The following is a 25,125-nucleotide window of genomic DNA, read 5'->3' on the forward strand; positions in this document are numbered from 1 at the left end:
TTTGACAAGAGATTAGGCAGTCCCCACACAGAAGCTCATACAAAAGACAAATGAAAGGCAATTGCACATAGTGCTAATGGTGGGGTCTATTCATGCCAAATAAGGCAAACTCTGCCATAAAGAGAGAGCAGAAATAATGGAAATTGGAAAGATAAACAAAAGAGAAGCAATGACAGAAGCCAAGAAGAAAAGAAGTAAATAAAAAAATTCATAATAAAAATGGATAAAGGCAAAAAGCAGAGAAAGAAGGAAAAAGGGAAGAAATACAGTGAAAGGATAGAACAATGACAAGGAAAATGGAACAATAAAGAAGGAAGGTACAAGTAACAAGCATTTGTAATGAAATAGGTCTCGCATTTCCGAGAGTTTGAGCTATTGGCATTGTAAATGACAATGCCTTTTATTTATGCGTTGTTTTTAAAATAGATAAATAAAACGCATTGTCATTTACAACGGCAATAGCTTAAACTCTCACAAAAGCGAAACCTATTGCATGCAAATGCATTCGTGCTATAAAAATAAATAAAAAGTGTTAGGATTGAGCATGTCCTGCCTGCAGCAGGCAGGACAAAGCTATTTGAGAAAATAGTGCTTGGGGGCTGTAATTAAAGCCTACTGAGTAACAACACACGTAACAGGGGTTGTCACCATGGGAGGCTACAAAATTAGACAAGGCTACTGACCAATGAACAGCCACGGTTTACAGTGGACAATGACACAAGCCAATGAAAAATATTGGCTGAGAGTGGGTGGAGCTTCAAGTCCCTACCTGACTACAGTATGCCTCGCAGAGCAGCGCATGCGCTGCCGAGGCTCGACGTAATAAAAACGAAAGCTGAAAACAAAAGATAGCTGGAAAAAATAAAAGAAAGAAATACTTAAAAACGAAAGCTGCAAACTCAAGATAGCTGGAAAAAATAAAAGAAAGAAACACTGATGGAAGCTAGGTATAAAAGGGAAAGATGGTATGATGAAGGAAAGATGTTAAGAAAATGCAATGACAAAAACAAAGAAACAGAAAGAAGGAAAGAAATATAAAAAATGAAAATAGTGAAAATAGAAGGAGAAAATTAAGATGGAAAAAAATAAAGATTGAAATAAAAAAAAATGGGGGGCCAAATTATAAATACTAAGAAACTCAGAAGCAAAGAAAGAACCCCTAATTCAGTGCTCTTCCTCGCTCATTTGGGATATAGTTTAAAGTGGTGGGGGTATTTTATTTTTCTGGTTGCTCCCTTGTCCCTCACACCCAGCAAGTCTCCACACCCGTCTCAATTTCCACTCACCAAAAAAGGCAAACCCAACTTCTGAGAATGAAACTCTCCCGCCTAGATGTCTGCACCATCTATTTTGTCCGCATGCAAAAAGCCTCCGAGAACCTATTCTTTAACAGATTCCTGTTAGAGAAGAGGGAACCCAGACACTAGTGGAGAATGCGACTTCCACATATATCCCAACCTAGTCCCATTCCTTTCCATAACCCCATACCCATGTACGCCTCACAGGAGTCTGCTGCAAAGTACACAAGGCTTGATGCACTAAAGCATCTTGCAATGGACAGCCCCACAATGCACAAAATAAAAACATATGGTATGCCACTGTAAAATTCCTTTTTACAATATACAAAAGCTCTTTTATGAGTCGAAAAGTGTTTTCCACTCAAAAGGATTGTTGTGGCCCTATTCGAACCACAAGTAAGATGGGGCATGAAAGGGGAACCCCATTCTATTTCTTTCAAAGAGGTCACAGGTTTCCTGCACTAAGAGAACAGCCACACATGAAGGAACAGACTTCAGATACATCAAACATTTCTGTATCTTCTGGCGTGTCTAGTGGAAATGTAAATATATGAATTGTTGTCTTTTCGGACCTTTCATGGCTTCGTGCAGGTCCCGTGGGGACTGTTAAGAACCTGGGGTTTACCTCGATGATATCCTGCGTTCTGAACCATAAGTAAACAGAGTGGTTAAGGTTTCACCATTTACACATTTTGTATTTAACAGTTCCTGGGAGCAGAATACAGCCTCGCATGTTCGCTGTCCCTTACTTCATAAAGACACTCGCTATCTTGCATAAACCGCTGAAGAGTGGGCCAAATATCTACGTTTTATAAAAATAAACTTAAAGGGCGATGCTAAATCCTTGACATACACAGGGGAGACTGCATATGTTTACTGGTGGTGATTTCATTTTAGACCGGTGAAAGGGAGTTTTACCAAGACGGATACATGCAGCCCTCCTGCCTTCTGCATCTCTAGTAAACGACTTCACGGGTATTTACCCACACTGAAGGTGTGTCTGATGCTTTGTGCATGGCCGGAGGTATGCAGTATGATTCCTGCATCACCCAGATGAAAATAGCGAGGACTATGACCAGGATTTCTTATTGTTCAAGATAAAGCGCCAGAGATAAGAGTGTTGGGTTTGCAATGGAAATAGAGAGACTTGGTTATCAAAGGTGACATTGTTTGCTATAGACCCTGTGGGCACAGCTGAGGACAAGGTCATTGCTAAATGCCAACTCTGTTGTTCCTTCGTCTCTCTGTATTGCTGTTTTTCTACCATTGTGCGTAGAGGAAACGATATATTCTGTACGGCCTGTGTTGACATTAGTAACTTTAATGACAGAACTGTGCATTCTCTCTCCAATGTCTAAACAGTCACAGAGCTAGGCATCACTATACTGGTTAAGCAAATCTCTCACCTACCTCACCTCACTCATCTACCTACACTAAACATCCTATATGATCTTCTACACCTTGGACCATCACTTTACACCTTCACCACATACCGGTATACTACTGCTTATGCCACCTACACTCATTGCCACAACCTATTTGTTTTACTCCACAAGCACTGTACACTAACACATATATCTTACACACTCATGCTCTAGCCACACTACTTACAATTATACTGCAAAAATGAATCTAAGGCAATACACCTTTCACACTACTACTTTACACCTCCATCATCTTACTCCCTACACATGCACTCTAAACTGCAACTTGCACCATAAACTACACTCCATACTTTATGCCATACCTGGTTTTTAGGATAACCCCAATTATGTAAATTACTACCATTCAAAGCAATTTATCTTGACTTTTCTCTAGCAGATATCCTGAAAATTCAGCAAATAACTAAGACTCATAAACCAATTCTAGGCAATCCTAAACTGCACACATTAAAATGCCACCACCATAAGCACCAACACACCATCACCAGAAACTACACCCTACATCAAGTACACCATACTCCTCAACCTGCAAGACAACATGTCCCTTACAGCACCACACATATCCAGTGAATGTTGCTTCCTCCTCTTCATTCCCTAGAAACACTAAGCCACATCACCTTCACCTGACCTCAGCTGCACTCTACACCCATACTACCACGTACACCATGGACCACCAGGTTACACTTACACCACCTATACCATACATCTAAACCATATGCTACCTATGTTACAACTTTCACCAAGACCCGCACCTTACTACACCACTTATACCCTCACTTACTCCAGCACCTTCACCCTAATCTGCCATCTATACATTCACATACACTCACAAACTGTATCAGCCACTGCCTAATCCACTGCTCCAACTTTTCCCACTTGTAACTCAATGCCTGAAAACCCTGCACCATGCACCGCAACCTTCATTCTGCATCCTGCATAGTACACTACCATCTATACACCAGCAACACAACCCACACTACTTACACCCTTCTCATGAACCCTGCAGCCAACTATACCCTACACCTTCAGCAAACCACCTACAACGTACACTACCAAAAGCATGGCCTCCAGCTGTTGAGGTCCCTCAACCAGCAGAGTTTTTTTTTTATGCACATGCAGTATGCCACATGCCATCCCCACACTAAAGAGGGTGAAACAGGAAGCACAGAAGAGGAGCCGACATACGTTTACACTGCTCTGGCTCACTTCTGGAGGAAATGCCACAGTTCAGGGGTTCGCCAATCCAGGCATGGACTACTGCGTAATCAACCTATGCAGGGATCATGTTTTGAAGATGTTTCTCTTGGTTGGTTTCAGCTGGTCCATCATGAAAGTGTGTCACTTCCAGACATGAGCTCATATCCCAACAAGAAAAGGTAATGGAATGTGGTACTTGGAGGATCCCCAGTCTAGAATGGATCCTGGGCAGCTTTTTACAATGCACTATTATTACACTGCCACCACGATCAGTCAATCACAGCTGGCTAGAGAGGGTAGAGAGCTACACTTTGAGTGCCTAACTTGACATTAGACCCCAGCTCAGACGTCTCAGGTCATGAAATGGGAGAACTCTCAGCAAGTCTGCACGATTGCTGGGCCGACTGAGTGATGAGCATAGGGCAGAGTAGGGAAGGGCAGCACAGCTCTGAAGAAAAAATTAAGCACCAACATGCCACTTAACAAACGGGACATGGCGTGCTGAACACTTTGTAATCCAACAACAGAGTGCACATGCATAAACTTGAAGACCAACCTCGGTGTGATAAAAGTCCTTACTAGTTTTAAATTCAGCTCTGACGGTGTGGCATAAGTATATCATGGACTAATTTTGTTTGATAAAACTATTGCATTCTAAATAGTATTTACAAAGATGCAGTCACATTAGGATCAATAATAGAAACTCTACACCCAATCCCTCAATGTTATTTGTAAAGGATATTTAGGATATGATATTGATATACGACAATATTTTTGTCAATTATATTATGACATACACCATACGAAACTCAATTTGATAAAAAGCACAGTAGACACGTAATACTGAAAACACTTCTGCATCATTTGATGTTTAGTAATGATTAGCGATCTAGTCGTATGCTACCACTTACACCTCTTAAGTACGCACCAACATGGATCACCTCCTCAGCCTCTCAACAATTGCAACTGGTGCAAATAACCTGACCCATCAAAAGTCTTTCTTAGGATATCTTTGCACAACCATTCAAGTACTGTTCTCCTCAAGCCACTGGTATTGTCATCATCCTGGGCACTTGGGCATGCATTTTGAATAGTAATTGTTATCAGCATGATTTTGCACACACAACATTGATTCTATCCTTGTTTATCTGCAAATACACGATACACATCTGTATTATGATACAGAGAATACCCAACTTATGTCATATACCATATGAGCAGTAAAACTGCCAAGAAAGCTTCAAATTACCACTTCTAGATCATTAAATTTACATTATCCAATTACTATTACTTGCAATACCTTAACTTGCGTCAATTAACATTTGTTACTCTAATTATCTTATCATCTTGTGGTTCAAAGGTAGAGCTTTGTCTCAGTTATCTCAACAATGTTGCATCTTTGATATCAATGATTTACAATAGTTGAATATACTCTCTGTAGGAAGCCTCTAAACATGCCCTCTTATTTTGAAATAACTTCAAAGAGACCTCAACAGCTCCCCAGTTATGTAGTGAAAGCACAATCCATTAAAACAGAACACCACCTCAGGCTCCCTAACTGTGAAGACATACGTCAGTGCAGCGCAAGTTGTAGACTGCTTTGTAGGGAAACTGGGAGTTCTCAACTTTTCATTGTTGGGTTGATTTAGAGTTTTTGTAGTGTTAAGCCTGCAAATGTGTCCTTATCGCTTGCAGCACAATCTGGCAGAGTACACTCTATGTACCATCCTTGAACTTCTTGACTAGCTGCATTGAGTAGCAGAAGTGGGTAAGTGTGATTAGTTATTGAACGTATACTGAGACTAAACTACCTCTTCTGCCTGGCTGTCGAATTAACTTTAACTTAGACTTTGTGGGAAAATCAGTGGCTTTTCATAGAAATGTGAAATAAAATATGCCTAGCAGAATACAAGTAAAGAGAAGCAGAAGATTCCACTGGGCAGGGCTCAAGATCTGAAGCTGCCGTCTTGTGGGTTATAAAGTAGACTGGGTAATGGAGGGAATTTCCAATGAGGCTGAATCTGGTGCCCTCTGAGCTGATGCAGGGATGGGGTTTCTGTAAAATAGAGGGTGTTCATTGGTAAAGGCACTTAAACAGAAGGAACATAACCTCTACCTTGATCAGGAAGGCCTTTAGGAGCACATGAAGGAATGTTCATGTCAATTACATTGTTGCAGACTCGAATTCTCCTTGCTAGCATTGGTTACATGACTGCGATTCTCTCAACTTCTTTCCACAAACAGCTTGGGAAACAAATACTATAGCCTCATAGCCCGTCGTAGCGGGCTATACCGGCTGTTAAAGGCCCGCTGCAGCGTTAAAGGCCCGAGCCGAAGGCGAGGGACTTTAACAAAGCAGAGGGACTTTAAAAGCCGGTATAGCCCTGCTACGAAGGGCTATAAGGCTATTAGAACATTCTGCCACTAGAGGGCAGAATGTTCTAACAAAACAAAGCCTTCAGGGAGCGCGAGGGGTTTAAAATCCCCTCAGGCTCCCTGAAGTTTTTGTTCACAGCCAGAGCTGTGAACAAAGACACATTGGAATGTTGGTGCTCCGGGCTTATACCAGCCATTATAAGCCCGGAGCACTCCATTGTTTTCAATGGAGCTGCCAACATTCCAATGTTCTAATGTCTCTTAACATGTTGTTACAACTTTCTGTTTACATGAGCAGTACATGTTTGAGCTGCTAGTGAGACATGAGAATGCAAGGCTGAGGGAAAACTGCAAAGGATGAATGGGTAATATGCTATGAACTTAAACTGCTGGGAAAGCGAGGGCTGCGCACAACCTGAAAATATGTGGAGATTGGGTGTTTGTTTTTATTAGCATTAGCTAGTAAATAGTTTCAATACGTGCTGTCCATTTTTTATCATAATAACTTATATTAGAACGTTGGAATGTTGGCAGCTCCATTAAAAACAATGGAGTGCTCCGGGCTTATAATGGCTGGTATAAGCCCGGAGCACCAACATTCCAATGTGTCTTTGTTCACAGCTCTGGCTGTGAACAAAGACTTCAGGGAGCCTGAGGGGATTTCAATCCCCTCGCGCTCCCTGAAGGCTTTGTTTTGTTAGAACATTCTGCCCTCTAGTGGCAGAATGTTCTAATAGCACTATAGCCCTTCGTAGCAGGGCTATACCGGCTTTTAAAGTCCCTCTGCTTTGTTAAAGTCCCTCGCCTTCGGCTCGGGCCTTTAACGCTGCAGCGGGCCTTTAACAGCAGGTATAGCCCGCTACGGCGGGCTATAATAAAGATTTCTAGATACCATTGTTGTGTTTCGTGACTTCTTAGAACTTAGTGAGAGGTTGTCTAAAACATCTAAAACAAGCTCTCTGGCAGACCTAACAGAGTCTCAGGCCCAGCCTGACTCCGTGAAATAGCCTATGGGCGGGTCGGTGAGACTAAGTGGCGCCCTCGGTCTTACCGGTAAGGTTGCGCTTCACACAGAAACTTCCTCTGTTCCAGAGGGCTGGCACTGACCCGTAGCTCCTTTACAACCACCTGGGCAGGAGTGTAGTCTGAGAATATCTCACCAAGAATCACCTACAAAGAGAAAACAGCCAACAGGATGAAGTAACAGCCATGAGGAGAGAAGGCACAATATCTTGAATGGCATACTCCCTCCCACTGAAATAGTGTTCCCTCAATCATGTTTGGTAGAAGGTGGTTGTATAGCAAAAACAGGAGAACTTAATAGCGCTAAAAACCAAAGTAGAGTTTAGCTCTGGTAACACTGTCTTTAAAGCTAAACAGCTCGTAAAACAAGAGCCCACTAACACTGAGCACAGAGACAACGTATGTTCCACAAAGACAATGCAGAAAAATGTGTAATTGAAAAACAGTAAATATCTACTGGGCTACTATTCCAAAAGGGATGCCCATTCCAGAGTGGGCCATATTGCCATTGCATATCAGACTAGTCTCTACACAACCCTCTCATATCTTTCATCTTCTTACTCTATACCTGATATTTCAATTATGTCCCTCTATCTCTATACCTCTCTCTGTCTCTATTTATCTCTTTCCCCTTCTTTCTATTTCAAGCCAGCCTCTACACTTATGTTTCTTTATTTGAAGACTTTTCTGTTTCATTGGGATCTTGGGCGCTGCTCAACCACTTTCTTGTTCTGCATTTAAACAGTACTTCCACCCTCAACCGGCCCAAAACAATCCAATGGCAAGAGCCGAGAGTCCTTAAAGGATGTACAGACCTTGCCAAACCAGCCGTTCCCAATCTCCTGCAGATAGCTGAGGTCCTGGCGACTGAATCCTGGCTGCTTCACCAGACCTGAAAAGTTAAGGGACAGCTTGTTAATAGAACCACTGGACTACATTAATCTGTTTGATGGGTGTCCACAGACATGATGAACCACCATAAAGTGTCCTTGATCATTGATGGGAGCAGGTCGATGATGGTGTGGCCATTTGGGACAATTTTCCAACCGCGCCCTGCTCCTGAAAGGATTGGAGATCTACGGATGAGTAAATCACTTGTTGGACCGGGTCTGGGCCTGATGGGACTGATTGCCTCTATTTCAGCCCTCCAGGCCTTTTAGAGGCATCAGCCTGTGAAAAACTTCCCTCAATTTACCAACAGGCCAACCCACCTTTGACTTAAGAGGTTTTGAGGCTGTGGCTATCCTACGGAAACTAGCAACTATTCAAAATTAGCATTAATATGCAGATTGATGAACATGTAAGGTTTTCTATAGAGCATGTGGTTGTGGTCTTTTGTGAGTGAAACACAGAGTAAGCTCATGCTCTCTTAGTAGTTGGAGAGATTTTCTACTCGTAATAAGGTTACCGCCCTATGAGCAAATAATGGGGACATAATATATGCTTCAAGTGATGTGATGCCATCCTATAAAGAAGGCTCAGAGAAGTTATCTCATTTAAGTGATGGGCTACCATCCTTCAGTGTAACTTAAACTGAAGTAGCATTCTTCTCGTGAAGGGAAATGGCTACCGTCTTTTCTTCCTCCAAGCAATTAAGTAAGCTTAGGCTCACCTGCTTCTTTTCTGAGAGAGGTAGTGTTTTTCAGCTATTGATGATGAGTTTTTGCTTATGATAAGTGCTCTTGCAGACAGCTCCAGTGATTGTCTCTTTCAGTGGACAAGTGTCCATCCCCTGCTGCCAACTACACTTACAGTGGCTTTCTCCTTTGAAGGGTGTGTTTACCTTTTTGCTTGTCCATATGGGTTAAGGAGTGTTTAGAGCAGAAGAACCTAGTAGATTGTATTAGCGACCATACGACAACAAGAAAAACAGAAATCTGGGCCTGTTTCACAGAAGTTGCTGCAGAAGCTTGAGCAGGCCCTTCTTTAATACAGATAGACCTGGTGCACATGATGCGCCAGCGCTATCTCAAGAGGGGGGGGTCCCACGTTTGCATGGGAGCGTAGCTGCATGCAAATGGGGGAATCTCTTTACCCCTGCGCCCATGCTGTATTATGGGTGTAAAAAGAACAATTGATAGACAGAATGCAGAACAATGTCATACATTCACCCCAGTGCAGAGATCTGGGCCTAAATCCATAGTTTTTTGCTCCCCATGCCATTCCAGTTTGAATCCAGCCATATGCAAAACCTATGGGAGCAGTCCAGCCCGAGCTTCCAGGCTAGGTCCTCCCTCGACTGGAAACAAGCATCCTAGGACCAGTTCGGGGTTTCCCCCCTCATCAGCCAGACCATCTTGACTCCAGTGGCATGGAGAGCATGGGACCTAGGTCTGGACAAACCTGTCCCACTCGGAGTGACAAATGCAAAAAGAACACTTGATGGACAGAATGCAGAGCAATGTCATGCATTCACCCCAGTTCAGAGATCTGGGCTTAAATCCATCGTTTTTTTGCTCCCCATGCTATTCCAATTTGAACCCAGCCATAAGCAAATGAGTCTTGACCCTGCTCCCTATGAGAGCAGTCCAGCCCGAACTGTATTATGGATGCAGGCGCAGAGGTGAAGAAGCTGTCAGGTGGCGCGCTGACAGCACACTACAAAAAGGTGGTGCACTGTCAGTGCACCTCTTGATGGTCGCCCTCTGGAGAGGGTCATGGTCCTATGGAGCCCCCAGACATCTCCTTGCAGGTGGATACAGTCACTCACTGCACCCACTGACGGGGATCTCTCTCCCCTCCTTAAAGTGCAGGCCGGGCCACCTGTACAGTGAAACACGGAGTAGCTTTGAAGCAGCCCCTCCGTATTTCACTTGAATGCACTGCCCTCAGGGCAGCATGAGTTTACGGCTGCCTTCAGGGCAGTGAGTCCAGCATAGTAGGGCGCACTTTCCCTGTTTGTACATGGTGCACCTGTTTGAAGGTGTGCCGTGGTGCATATAGGGAAAGTGTACCCTGTACGTAATAGGACCCCGGGTGTCTATTTGTGAGCTTTCCTCCTTTTACAAAGCACTGTATTGCAGTGCAGTTGGTTTCATTGTTACCAATGAATAAATACCAAAGAAAACACTGGTTCGTTAAACGAAAACCAGTGGCTGAAAATATGGTGTCGTGCTGATATGGAGCACTAGTCTCCTTGTGATTCAGAGGAGCTATATTACCCAAGAGAATTCCTAGCAGAGAAGAAAAGGGAGGAAGGGAGAGGAGTTGGCCTAACGCCTAGGGCGGTCAACCTCTAATCTGGGGAACCGGGTTTGAGTCTCTGCAATGATGCTGAACAACCTGTGATTCTGGGCAAATCACCTAATCTCCCCCCTTGCCAAACAATAATGAATGTGTCCTCATGTAACACAACTGGTGCTATGTAAAGCGCTCTGATACCCGATACCTTCGGGTCAAGTTCGTGCTATATAAAACTCCGTTAAAAAAATAAAGAAGCATTGTGTTTCCAACCATTTATGATAATTTCATCGAGTAACATGATCAACATACATGTCAACTCCCAAGTTTCATTCTGAACAGATTCAATGCATTGCACTGCTCATCCACTATGAAAGAACTGGCATTAAAACTGCCCTAGTCAGGGAACCATACCGACAGAACTTCATTTATTCACAAAATCATGATGGAAACTCAATGTTGACATTGGAAAGGATGCCAAATATGAAATTTCTACATTTGGAGTCTGGTGAATGAAGACATGGAAACAGGACATGAAGGATAGATGACTTCATAAAGCTGTCTATATGCATTTGAACTATGTGAGAAACAAGATGTAGCAATAAGATGTAGAGGGATTCAGATGATGAAAAAGAGATGCCATTAGAACCAGTGAAAGATGGAAAGACAGAGAAGATGGAATCTCTGATGGGTACAGCAAGCGATGGGCAGGAGAAGGACAAACAAGGGTGGAGCTGCTGGAAGCGAGTACCTGACTTTGGAAGCTGAGGGTTGGGGTCAGGAAGCGACACCTCGGAGAGGGGGAGAATATACACATCAGGAATGGACTGTGAAGAGGAGGTCTCCTCTGCAGGCGGGGTGTACTCCCCTGAGAACTCCTCCCCATCCGGGTTCTCAAATTCCTGGAAGATAGAGAGGAGGTTCGAAAGAATGTCCACTCCAGGAGATGATGGGGGAAAGGTAAGCAAGGGTGCGAGGGAGGGAAAGGCAGAGGGTGGCAATAAAGGGAAGCAAATAACATCAGAGAGGGTACAGAAAAATAGGACACTAGAAACAGTATCCTGAAACGGCAAGAAAGTAGAAGAACTGAAGCACCATCTCAAGAATATAACAAGAGAGTAATAGGACTAAAGTAGGGTAAGAAGGAAAAGAAACAAGCACATTGAACTGCATGGTCCAGAAACTTAAAGAGAAATCGGTACACTTTTCTTGTGAAAGCAGCAACATTTTGTATGTAAACGAATGCAAGCCTTTTAAATTAGATTATGTTAAGCCTCAAAATTCAGTATGTCTTGGTTAGTTTAGCCAGTGGTGAAAATATCTAATTTGTCTACACATAGATCAACCACCCCTTTTTTGCCTGAGTTTTATTAATCCCTCACTCATTAAGAATGCAAATTACTGGTGCTGTTCATCCACTGTGTTTAAGGATGGCAGAACAATTAATGCTTTTCATCTGCTGTCAACATCAAGAATGAACCTCAATATTTACATTGTGTCCCATAACTCCCTAACACTTGCGTTTTAAAGATTAATTTATATCCTGAAATGAAAAACAAACACTCATTTCTTTCTACAAATCCTGGTTTATGAGAAAGAGAGTAAGAAAGATATAAAAAAAGTGGGACATGGACGCACCATAAAATAAAAAATGAAAGATAAAGACGGGGAATAGAAAGAAACAAAAAACAAAAAATAGAAAATAGACATAAGAGAAATAAACAAACAAATATATATATATATATTCACTAAAAAACACAAAGGTTAACGTGACATTAACAAGTGAAAGTTTAAATGACAACGTGACATTTTAAACTCAAAAACCCACTGAAATTCACCAGTTACACTTATCTCAAGTAACTATAACTTGTGCCCAGCCCTGACTAGAAGCTTCTTTGATACCTTGCATAGTATGGTCACCCGGTTGGTCTGGGTGGTCAAGCACCCTAGAATTAGTTGGGATACATTGACTCTGCCCTATGGTTGTGGTGGGTTTGGTGTCCTAGATTTTTACATTTATTACCTCATTGCCCAGGCACATTTTGCATATTTTTCGTATCATCCAGATCCCTGACTCCAATATATTAAGCGAGAATGAGATCCAGGCCCTCCCACTGTCCCTTTCGACTATTATACCACAGGATTTGCCAGGAATCCTTCTTGAGATACAGACGCTTACCACTACGTATTGGGCTTGGACAAGACTATTTGGGCTTCGAAATGTTATATTCCCCCCATATTTCCCTTCCCAATAATTCCTAGCTTTCATTGACTGGCAAGACATTGACCCAGCGTACTCTAGCCACATGTCAGCTTCACACAATGGGGATCTATTTGCAGATGCTGAATTGTCGTCTGTTTCTTCACTGGCTGAATGGTATGCAGTGTCATATATGGACAGATTTATTTTATACCAGCTGCACAGTACAATTCACACTGCAATTCTCTCTTACCCTAAGGAGCCTGTTGACTTTCCCCACTCACTATGATAATTACGGCCCTGGATAATGCTCATTTAGTCTCCTGTTTATATCATACATCTATCTGTTTGAGGCCCATCGCGGTGGAAAGAATGAGGGCTGCCTGGGAGGGGGATTTAGGGAGACCTTTGTCGGACAAGGTGTGGTACTACTGCTGTGAGCAGACACGGCTGATTTCCAATAGCCATCGCCACAAGATGTTACATTTTAAATACCTGCACCGTGCCTGTGCTACCCCGACTACTGGCCAGAGCTGACCCTACCACGTTGCACTGCTGCCCAAGGTGCACGGTGGAGCATGCTGATTTTATTCACTGAGCATGGAACTGCATTCCAATACCCACTTTCTGGTAGGTAGTCCATCCTACATTGTTGCATATGACAGGATTTACACTTACCCCAGACCTATTGCGGGCCCTGTTGGGTTATGTTAAACTGTTGCCAGCAAATGCCAGCCGTTATACTGCCCTCGCTTTGTTGTTGGCCAAGCATCAGGCGTCTCTGCACTGGTGTGGCGCCTCCAGCCCTAATGTAGAGGCATGGATATGAGACTTGATATACTGTGACACCACAAGTAAAAAATATGCGTCGCTGCAACCTCCTGCCTCAAGACCACAGGACATATGGCAGCCACTAAAATACTATCTGCTACTTTCAGCCTTAGATACTGAGGTAGCTGGAGAAGATTAACTTGCACCCCGAGATTAATGCTCCAAAAGGCTTGTACGCATGTGCGCCTGTAGGGTGCCCCTACTATGTATTGAACCGTGGTCCATGCACATGTACTGTTTTCTCTTCCTTACATGCAAAATTATCTTTCCCTCTGGCATTTCCCTCCTTTTTATTTCATTTTCTTCTTTTTTCCTTTTGTGTTGGAAATGTCTTCTTACTGTACAAATTGGAATGTATGATACATATTGGTGGGTTTATATTACATATGTATACAAGCTCTGCACCCCCTGCTTGTTTCTGTCTCCTCTGTAGGGTTATTGTTGATATTAAATATCACAAATAAAGATCTTTTTTTAAAAGCTATAACTCATGCCCTAGGTAACTATATCTTGTGCCCCCACCATGCACAGTCTTGTCATATTGATTTCATTTAACCCCTTGTGTGCTGCGGACGGACCCCAGCCGTCCGACGTCACGGTGGGCGTGTGCGGAGGACGGACGGGGCCGTCCAAAACCCACACACTCATTAAAACGCCCACAAAGCGCGAACATTCGCGCAGCACGGAAGTGGTTAAATGATGATGTCATGACAATGATGTCATAGAACATGAAATGAGAGATGTAATATGTGGGAAAATTTGCAGTGCATGGTGAGGGTGTGAGTTATAGTTACCTCAGGGCACAAGTTATAGTTACTTGAGATAACAACCCACACATGCAGCGAACCTTGCAATGCTCACCACGCCAGGCCCTGCGTCGAACCCATTGGCGCAGGCCCCTTCCCCAAGCTGGGAGTAATGCAACCCCTCCCCGAGCCAGTAAGGGCCCCGGGGACCCCTCCCTGGGGCCTTTTTTTAAATTAAGGCACGCACCCCTCTCCGTAAACCAATAGTGGCCTCAGGACCCCATCATCATGGGCCAAAACATATATTTTAAGGTGAGAGGGAGTGCAGCCCCCCTACTTGGGCCACTATGTGCCCTGGGGACCCCATCCTCCAGGGCCTTCCTTTTTAATAAAGGTGAGGGCACACATGGCCCCTCCCCTATTATGGCAAATTTGTGTCCCCAGGGTATGGGGTCCCCAGGGTACATTAGTGGTACGGGTTGTGGGGCGCATGCCCCCTCCCTTCTTTCAAGTATTCGGCCCTGGGGGGATGGTATCCCTGGAGCCAGAACTGGCTCAGGGAGCGGGGACACACTCATGGCCCTTCCCCACATACTTTTAAGAAAGGCCTGGGTGTCTCCTATTAAACTATAAAATGCTGGCTGGCGTTTTTTTTTCTAAGCAGTGATCCCGTGAAAGTCTAGTGGGATTGTATATATATATATAAAGTTCCATTGAGAAATACTCGGATCGGTGTGGTTCGTGCTTGATAACAAAAGTAAGCTTGGTGGTGGATATATCTATATACCGTCCCTTTCTTGATCGATGGTGAAGACGATCGCTTGTAGGAATGGTTTGCTGCAATATATATATATATATATATTCACTGAAAAAACCATAGGTTTCACACATGTTATAGTTAGCGGAAATTTTCCTAATAAAAACCAATGAAATTCCCCCGTTATAGTTAGTGCAGGCAACTATAACTCACGCGACCGCAATCCTCTGCTGATGCTAATACTGTATTTAGACACTTATTTGCCCATGTCTTCTTCCATACATTTTTAGCTATACATATATTACAAATATTTTTTTTTCATAAAGACACATATGTCATCAGCAGAAGATTGCGGTCGCGTGAGTTATAGTTGCCTGCACTAACTATAACGGGGGAATTTCATTGGTTTTTTATCAGTAAAATTTCCGCTAACTATAACATGTGTGAAACCTATGGTTTTTTCAGTGAATTTGCAAGGTTTTTTAAATGCTAATTCCTAACTATAACGTGTGTGAAACCTATGGTTTTTTCAGTGAATTTGTACGGTTTTTTAAATGCTAAGTTACATTACGCCATTCGTGGCGTGCGCGCCCACTTAACGCAGTTCGTTCCGTGCGCGCACGGTGCGCTTCGCGCACCGTGTGCGCACAGTGAGCACGCGGTGCGCTTCGCGCACCGCGCGCCCACTTTACGCAGTTAGTGCCGTGCACGCACGGTGGGCACGCGGTGCACTACGTGCACCGCGTGCCCACGTTACGCTAGATGGGCCATGTACGCACGATGCGCTTCGCGCACCGTGCGCACATGGAGGACATATGATGCACTTCGTTTTGAAAGGTAATATTTTAATTTTTCGTATATTTTATAAGCCATGCACAAATGGTGCCCTTCGGGCACCATTTGCACACGGGGTGGAGAGAGTGTGGATAATTTTTTTTTTTATTAATATTTTTTTTAATATTTTAGTTTATCTCATCTCTAATAAGCCATGCGCAATTGGTGCCCTGCGGGCACCAATTGCACACGGGGTGGAGAGAGTGTGGATAATTTTTTTTTTTTTTAAATTTTTTACCGTACGCGTAATCGGCGAAATTACCGAAAAAATAAAAATTCCGTTTTTGGCCTTGGGGGATCTTTGGGGACTCCCTCAACATGGCTATGTGTGTGGGAGCTGTCTAAACAGCCCCTTTACATGTTTTTGGGCTTTATATTTTAGAAATCACTCTCAGTGCGAGAGAGAAAATGGCGGCCGCCGCTTCCTGGTTTCGGCCGATTCGAATGTTTACTAAGATCTAAGAGCCAATCAGAATCGCGCTCGCGCACGCCACCGTACGCGTACGGTAAGCGTACCGTAAGCGCACCGTAAGCTGGCTCAGATATATATATTGATTTAAAGGCTATTTTCTCAGAATCTACTGAACAGATTTACACCAAACCTACAAAAGGCACTTCCTTGACCTGAGGACTACCTCTCTGCCAAATTTCTAGTAATTCTGTTCAGCCGTTCGGGCTGTAGCCCTGTCTAAAGGTCCTATGGAAAAATGCATGGGAAAAACGCGTTTTGGGACCCCCCTTTTATCTCAGCCCCCGCTTGACGAATCCCCCCGAGACTTTCAGGGTAGGAGCGGAGCGTAGCGCCCCACCTATTTTGAAAAATTTGCGAGGATTCGTCGACCGGCGCCAAAGTTATTCAAAATAGAATGTTGCGGATTTCCTATGGAAACGTGGTCCTAACTATAACTACCTACTGGCGACCGCCAGTAGGTAATATATATATATATATATATATATATATATAGGGGCCGGGGGAATCACTCAGGCCTGGGCGGCTGGGTATCGCTACTCTGCCCCCTTATATTTTATGTCAAAATCAAACTCAGTCGAGTGCAAATTGCCCCAAGGGGATAAAAGCCCAGTGGGACAGTCATAACGCTCTATTTTTTTAATTGGGTTTGAGGCACTCTTGTGAGAATCCCTCTAACCCAACCGTCAAGATATACAAATATTTTTGTAACTTCATTTCTCAAAAACTACTGAACAGATTTACAACAAAACCTAAACTGTACGCTTTCTGGACCAGGACATAGATTCCTTCCCAACTTTGGTGTTACACCGTTCTGCAGTTTTTGTGGTATCACTTTCCAAAAAGTCAATGGAAATTGCATGGGGAAATTTTGTTTTGGGACCACTATATTTTCTTGGCCGCCACTTGATGGATCAGCCCGAAGCTTTCCAGGAAAGAGATGAGGTGGATGATCCTTTTTTTAAAAGTTTTGTGAAATTTGTCCAACAACGCAAAAGTTATAAGCAAACCAAAACCTAACTATTACTACCCAGTGGCGACCGCTAATTGATATATTTATATCTATTACCTACTGGCGGTCGCCAGTAGGTAGTTATAGTTAGGACCACGTTTCCATAGGAAAACCTCAACATTCTATTTTGAATAACTTTGGCGCCGGTCGACGAATCCTCGCGAATTTCTCAAAATATATATAGATATATATAGATATAAATATTTGATAGGTGGCAAAGGCAATCCACCATCTTAGGTGTTTATATACAAAACACAGCAACTGTAAGTTATAAAACAACACTAGGCAATGGTCTTGAGCAACATTCCTGCTTAAGAGGCATCTACAAACAGTATTAGCCAGACCAACACAGAAGAAAGAGACAGAAAAACGGCACTGGAATCCTGAGACAAGGTCAACAGACAATCCAAGCGGGTGGTAGAAGAGTAAATGTAACAATTGGAGAGGGTACACAATGTCAGAATTTTGTGAAGTTGTAAAAGGTGTACAGTTTACCTTACTTCATTTCAATAGACTTTTCTAGCGCGGAACATAAAATATTTTTGCCGGAAAACTTTCTGGGAAAAATCTACAATTTGGAGTTTATTCACCTTTCTTTTTAAACTTTGAAATTGTCGATATCCTGAGACTTGGTTGACAACCTTACTTGTTATACTCACATGTACGGGCCTAGTACGATCTAGTTCACCCAATCCACACCTTCTCAAAACAAGCATTGGCATAGCCAATAAGTCTCGCCTTTGGGACCTTATAAGAGATTATTAAGGTGATGTATTTACCTGTATTTAAAGGTGCTGTTTATGCGTTAACAACTTTAATAAAGCGTCCTTAATTTTAGTTTTCGTCCTGACACAATAATGAGGTAATACTATTATAAAATGTGCTGGATTATTTATGATGCATAATGCATAAGACCTGTCCGTACTTATTGGTTAACTGGAAGTATGTGGTTAGTAGAGGCCTAGATTTCAAGGTACTGAAGGCACAAATATACCACTACTATTGACTCCTGAAATGGAAAACCCTGGAAAAAACGAATAAAGTACTGTAGGCCCTGAAAAATGCTTGTGCTTAGAGTAATAAATGCTGAGCAGAAATGCTATGCAGACTCTTACCTCCTTGCGTGCACGTTATCATATGCACACACTATTAGCACATGCATCATCAAATACATAAGTCACAGCCATGAGCCACATTCTCCATTACATATAAGTAAACGCACGCTTTAAAATGCACGTGACCGAGAAATACATTACAAAAACAAGTCACGGCAGAACTCAGCCTAACACATACAAAATACTGCCACAAATGTCATCCCAAACACGTCACACTGTGACTTAATCACCACGACAGGAGAGAGTGAGACGGAAATAGAGAAAGAGTGGAGAGGCCAAGCGGGAGACAGTGAAGGAACAGGTGGAGGTAGTGTGAGGGTCGGGAGCATACTCCACCTTGTTGTGATTGACTACAACAGTCAACACACTGTTTTCAACATAGATCACAACAAAGAAATTTTATAAGCATCACAGCAGGCTGTTGCATTAGTAGCGCCATAACACTCCGCAAACTTTGTCTAAACCTGCCCGACGCGCAGAGTGCAACATTACTGTCAGATCTTAAGGGGTGTAAAAGTGTAATTTCTCGGCAGAACAAATAACCTGGTGTAACAATGCGCATGAAACCTGGCTCACAAGCAACTGTAAACACAACTGACCTTCTCATCTTTCCACAACAAGACAGATCAAGTATATGGTTTTTTAAAGCTAGTTGCTAATCATTACCTTCAGGCACCATTTTAACTGTGGTCAATTATTCCCCTGGGCACTGGGATACATTACACTGATTTATGAATGTGCTGCTAGATCGGAAACATTTTGCATGCCAGTCGTGACGTGTTTGTGATATACAGTGAATTAATAATGTAACCACTTATAATCTCAACTGTTTCCTTTCATCTATGGAAACTATAGAAGAGAAAAAAAGCACGAGGTAAAGCACTCAATACTCTTTTTGTAAAACACATGCAGAATACACGTGCATGTTTTACTTGTTTTAAACAACTGTAAAATTATTTATTATTCAAACGTATGTTATCTAGTTGCCACGTTATTACTCGTACAGTGGAGAATACAGCTCATCTGGGGATGGACCGGGTGCCTGGAACCTCTGGAGAGCTGCCTACGTGGAGCACCACACTGGAGAAGACGCTGCAGCAGAGCACACCGCTGCAGCAGAACACACAGCTCCAGCCAGCGCCGCGATTGGAAATAGCAGTACCACAAGGAGGACTAGTGAACCATTGTGGTAGTAGCTAGCCCGGGGTGACCCCAGCACAGAGGAGCATCCTACGCATGAAGAGAAGAGTATAAGCGGGGAGATGTGACCTAACGGCCAGAGCTGCCGGCCTTGCACTGTGGAACGAGGTTCGGGTGGTGGCCTCGGCTCAACATCCCTGTTCTTAGAAAAAAATGACTCGTCACCCGTGCTAATGAGAAACGAACTGCGCGATGTAACCTGATGCTTGTGTAAAGCGCTCAAATGTCCTTGGGCTAAATTTGCGCTATACAAAAAAGACTGAAAAACATAAAATAAAATCCAGAGTGGAGATATGCACATAGTGTGGCGAACATGTGTGGGTTGTGCATGCGTGTGTGTGCGTGAACAGTAACCACACATTTGCTGTGTGAGATTAAAAAACAAGCACAAACATGAAAGCAGGTGCCGTGCTAGGCGCCACACTGTTACAATATCCCTAACACTAAATAAAGGAAGTAGTCCCTAACCAAACCCCTAAACACCTAGTAGCGAAAGATAACTGTAGTTGGTCGGTGCTGCTTTAGAGAAAACGGAAGTGATATATAGGGAACACCAACAAATAACGAGCTTGGACACAGGCGCAACATAAGCGTGAACCAATGGCAAGCAGCAGGAGGGAAGCAGGTGGGACTAATCTCCGAATACTGTTTACTCTAAGTCTTACAGCAGCGCATGCGCGCTGCTTAGACTCGACTTAAAAAGGAATGTGGGCATTATTTAACATTAGGGGAAACAAAAACCTCCTCAGCAAATCGGAAGATTTCCATTGATTTTTTATTCTAAATTAAGTCTACACTCTCTATAGAATGCTGGATATATCACTAGTCTGTGTTACTCATCTTTTCACTATTGAAGTATGAATCGGTCTACCCTAAAGATTCATGAGTCATACATATTGGGCGTTATGTATGAATCTGGTTCTTCAGCCGCAGAACTGGCTCTGCCAAATTTGCAGACTTTGTACAACGAAGAAAGAGAAATCCAAGCAGTGGCGGCTCCTCCGTTATGGCGGAGGAGCGTCGCCCTACTACTTTTAAGCAGTGCGAGGAAGAAGAAACATAAAATGATAACAACTTTGAGGTATTATCATTTTATGCTTCGTGTTGCTTTGCAGCAGGTGGGTGGGGGCGATTATTGCGCTCTCGGAGCTGAGCAGGGGAGGAGTGGTTTGCCCACTCCTAAGTGTGCAATGACTGTTTGGTCAGGGAAGCCGGGGTGCTTACCAAACACAACGCTGCGTTGCAGCGCTGTGATTGGTCAGTAGGGCATACTTCCTGCTCCACGAGTTCCAGGAGGAGAGCAGGAGTAAAGACACGGGACCCGGCGGCAAGGTAAGTTTATTTTATTTTTCAATCATTTTTCTTATTCTATGAACCCCCAACACCTGCGAAACCCCCCCAACCAGCGTGAACTGCCCACCCCGCCACCCGCAAGCCATGCTGGCCGCCACTGAATTCAAGTTTATTTATGCATTTTTACATAGCCATACCCAGAGGTGTTTGAGCGTTTACAATAGAACAAAGTAAATTACATAAGGAGAGGTAATGAAGAAAGAGGGGGATTGGTGAAACATAAGTTTCTTTAGATCACACAGTTTGTTTAAGCGGGGGAGCCGTGATTAAACCCATGTTATCTAGTTTCACATTGTACAAATCAGCTACTAAATGGGTATCTATTTGTCTCTACTTTTTACCTCATATGTTAAAGCTTCATTTTTCACATTGTGCACGAGGGTAGAGTGAGGGTGGCAGTCGGAAGCCACATGAAAACTCAGCTCTCTTTAGGTTGAAGTTCTAAGTGGGCCTCGTGCCCACTTGGAAGTTCAACTCCAACTTCAACTCCAGAGCCCAGTATCTGACATGAGCTGGCTCGAGATTTAAGCTGCTCACCCACCTCTATAGCAATGTATAATCAATACGTTGTGACCATTGAATAATTTCTAGGCCATTAAGGTTGATGAGTTTCTAATTTTCGATTTCACGATGCATCTAGGTTTTCATCCATATCATGTTAACATTATCTATCAAGGCCTCTCTCGCTCTCACTATATGATCCTTCTTACTACTGTAGCCCAACACAATGGCTGTGAAACAGACAATATGTGGACAGCAGTGCTTAATTTGAGCCAGTGGTTTCCAATGCTCCGCACTGGCAATTAATCACAAACACCAGCGCTTTTCAGGATTACCAGTTAAGGACACATTAATTTAAGGGGAGATTAAGTGATTTGCCTAGAATCACAGGATGTTGAGCCGACGCTGAGACTTGAACCTGGTTTACCAGCTCTGAAGTCGGTAGCTCGGGCCATTATTCTACATTCTTTCCCCACTTTCATTGTTAATAGTTGGTTTTGTCTAAGGCGGCGCTAACAGGAGAAATGAGTGGGTGCCCCGGCCCTTATTTTTTTTTTACAAATTAAGCACTGGTGGGCAGCCTCCTTCCTCTGTCAACTACATACACACTGGCTGACTTTATTCCAAAGTTTTTTTTCAGCAAAGGTGTATAAAGTGCGTGTTTTTAGCCCTTGGCCAAAGTTTGCCGGTTTACATTGGTCCTTGGGGTACTACCAAATATCATAGCCAGAAAAATCGAAAAACAGCAAAGTATAGAATACAAAGGTAGGTATAGACAGGGCTTTAAGTCTGCCGGAGCACCGGCAGTTTTTTTAAGGGGGCCTCAAAACGGGTCGCTATCGGGCTCTGTTTTGTGCCCTGGCACTGGCAGTCCGTAACTAACAATTATTGACAAAGCTAATAGTCCTGGCTTGTTGTAGGTTTGATGTTACTTGTTGTGTCATATATCTGGATGCAATGACAGAAACAGCAAAATACAAGTCAGGCGGCACACTATGCTAAGAACAGATTTTTAGCTTAATTTTTTAAGCCACGCCCTTAATTGTCTTGGCCACGCCCCTTTGAGAGACCACCCAGTTTTCTCATCCCACTTAAAGCCCTGAGTATAGATTTACTATACTTAACTCCACATACATGTGCACTGACAAAATATACATCTTCAAGGTGCACAGATATCAAGTTCAAAATAGTAAATCTGTGTTTATATTTTGGAAGTGGATATTCTGGCGAGGGTATTTTGTAGCATGAGATTTTTGTGCTCACATTCTGTAGGCAATCTGGCCTTCGTCCGAGCAAAGTGTTTTTTATGCATTTTAAAATAATTTTGAACGCATATCACAACAAATGTCAGTCACGCTGAAAAAAGTATGTCGATTTATTCTCTGAAAGATAACCTTTTGCAAATCTTTTCTGAATACATTGGCATTGGGCGGATTTGTTTTTTTCCCCCAAGTACGGCTTACGCAAAATCATTTTGTTAATGTTAAATACGATATGGGTGACATAAATTGCCACAAAAGTAACAGAAATAAAAAAATTAAAATTTCCCTGATACCTTGACGAAGTTGCAAAGTTTCCCACTGATCTCACCGAAATTTAAAAAAAGAAAAAAATCCACAGTCCTAATACACATTTTATTTTAAGACCAAGTTTGAAAAAAAAAACACATATCAAATGCAAATAGAACTTTTTACTCTACTCTTATCTGTTTTGTTTGAGTCGCAGCGTACCAGTGACTGGCCCACACAAACGTATCTGGATTAGAGCTCTGCAGAATTTCACGGTATTATTTCATTTTGGCCCTAATATAGTGAGAAACAAACTTTCATTTTCACACTGTATGCTTGTGCGCAGAATGATTTTTCTAGAACCACTTCACCAACATGGAAATGAATGAGATGATTGTGACGTCTGAAGCCTCATTCATAGAATGTGATCGCTGGGTTTACACAGCAGATCATTCCCTGTCCCTCTCTATCAGTGGGCCACTTCCCAGCTAGTGCCATGTTCCTCAGTGGCTGTGCCGCCAAAATATTGGAAGACGGCTGATATAAAAAATATAACAAACAGGCAATTGTATTTTCATTACTTGTTGGTAGTCTCAGATAGGAGGAGAATAACAGAATGGTCATGCCCAGTCAACTCCAGCTTTACCTTCCGAAGCTCTGCTGTACATTTAATGGCATGGTACCAGTACCGCTCAGAAGGGCTACTGTACTTTTAATGGGGTGAAATATCCTTCTCACTGGGGTCGCAACAGTCCAGTCTACTCTTCATGCTTTTTAATGAGAGAGCACCTAGCAAAAAACTGCTATGCTTTAAACGGCACATTACCACACGTTCCCCACATTGCTGCCACACTTATTTTATAGTAATTTTCTGCAAGAAAGCTATAGTTTTAATTGGAGGCTTTGGATTTCTCAGGAGGGCTTCAATACTTTTATTGGACAGTATAAACACTTCTCTCTGCGGATGCTTCTCTTTTAACGGGCAACGCAGACTCATTCACAGGCACACTTTTAACAGCTGTGTGTCATTACTTTAGGTTTCGCCTGAGACGTGTAGTTGCTTGCAAGACATTTTTTTTACATACAGAGGGTTCGGAGGCCGCCAAGTGCTTGCCATTGGTTGGCTTTATTGTCACATTCATTTGCTTGCTTTTCATAAGCTGGCGTGCGCAACATTAATTTCTGCTTCTTGTGTTTGCCTCTACCCTGGAGAATGGCCCAAGTTCTTGTGTCCTTCAACTGCTCTCTTAACGGGCTCTACTTTTTTCATTTTGTCTAAGCACCTGACTTGGGTGGCTGTCTTTTACAACAGTCTCCCTCATGTGCTCATCCTCCGTGTTGGTTCAGGTCCCAAATTCCCGGCTCTTCATGTTGCTTCACCCTCCGTGTTACGTGCTCTCTCCCACTGTTGGTGTTGTTGCTTGCCCCCACCCAATGTTCCTGTTGTTGCTTGCCCCTCCCACTGTATGTGTTGTTGCTTGTCACCACCTGCTGTATATATTGTTGAATCAATCAATCAGGGAATTGTGAGCGCGCTACTCAACCATGAGGGTCTCAACGTGCTGAGGGGGGTGGGGGGTGACCGCAGATCTGTTTAGCCAAAGAGCCAGGTCTTGAGGGTCTTCCTGAAGGTGTTCAGGGATGGGGCGCGTCTGATGTCTGCCAGTAGCTTGTTCCAGGTCTTGGCTGCAAAGCGAGAGAAGGATCTTTTAGCCTGCTCTGGCTCTGTGGATGCGCAGGGTTTCGGCCAGTGCGAGGTTGGAAGATCAGAGGTTTCTTTTGGGTACGTGGAAATTGATTCTGTCATTAAGGTATTTGGGTCCATTGTTGTGTAGGCATTTGTAGGCGTGAGTGAGGATTTTGAAAGTGACTCTTTTCTCCACGGACCCAGCGCAGACTTCGTAGGTGTTGTCTGATGTATTCGTGTCGGAAGATGCCGAGGACGAGTCTGGCGACGGTATTCTGTATTGTTTGCGAAGTAGGGACTTGTTGATGCCAGCGTAGAGTGCTTTCCCATAGTCTAGACTGTCTTCCTTGACTCAGGGGGGATCCACTTGAAGGTCTTGCGGAAGATGCGGAGGAT

General features: G+C 43.2%; 1 protein-coding gene across 2 annotated transcripts in view; it reads right to left on the reverse strand.

Moving 5' to 3' along the window:
* The window catches only part of LMTK3 (lemur tyrosine kinase 3), a 196,895-nt gene that overhangs the window by 137,283 nt on the left and 34,487 nt on the right, over positions 1-25,125 (reverse strand). For both annotated transcript variants that reach the window (XM_085616455.1, XM_085616454.1), the window contains exons 4-6: positions 11,268-11,418; positions 8,152-8,228; positions 7,365-7,483 (exon numbers count right to left, since the gene is read on the reverse strand). In XM_085616455.1, coding sequence (XP_085472581.1) covers positions 7,365-7,483; positions 8,152-8,228; positions 11,268-11,418 — 347 coding nt within the window. The remainder of the gene's footprint in view (positions 1-7,364; positions 7,484-8,151; positions 8,229-11,267; positions 11,419-25,125) is intronic.

The sequence above is a fragment of the Triturus cristatus genome, chromosome 7, assembly GCF_964204655.1.
Source record: "Triturus cristatus chromosome 7, aTriCri1.1, whole genome shotgun sequence".
Classification (NCBI taxonomy): domain Eukaryota; kingdom Metazoa; phylum Chordata; class Amphibia; order Caudata; family Salamandridae; genus Triturus; species Triturus cristatus.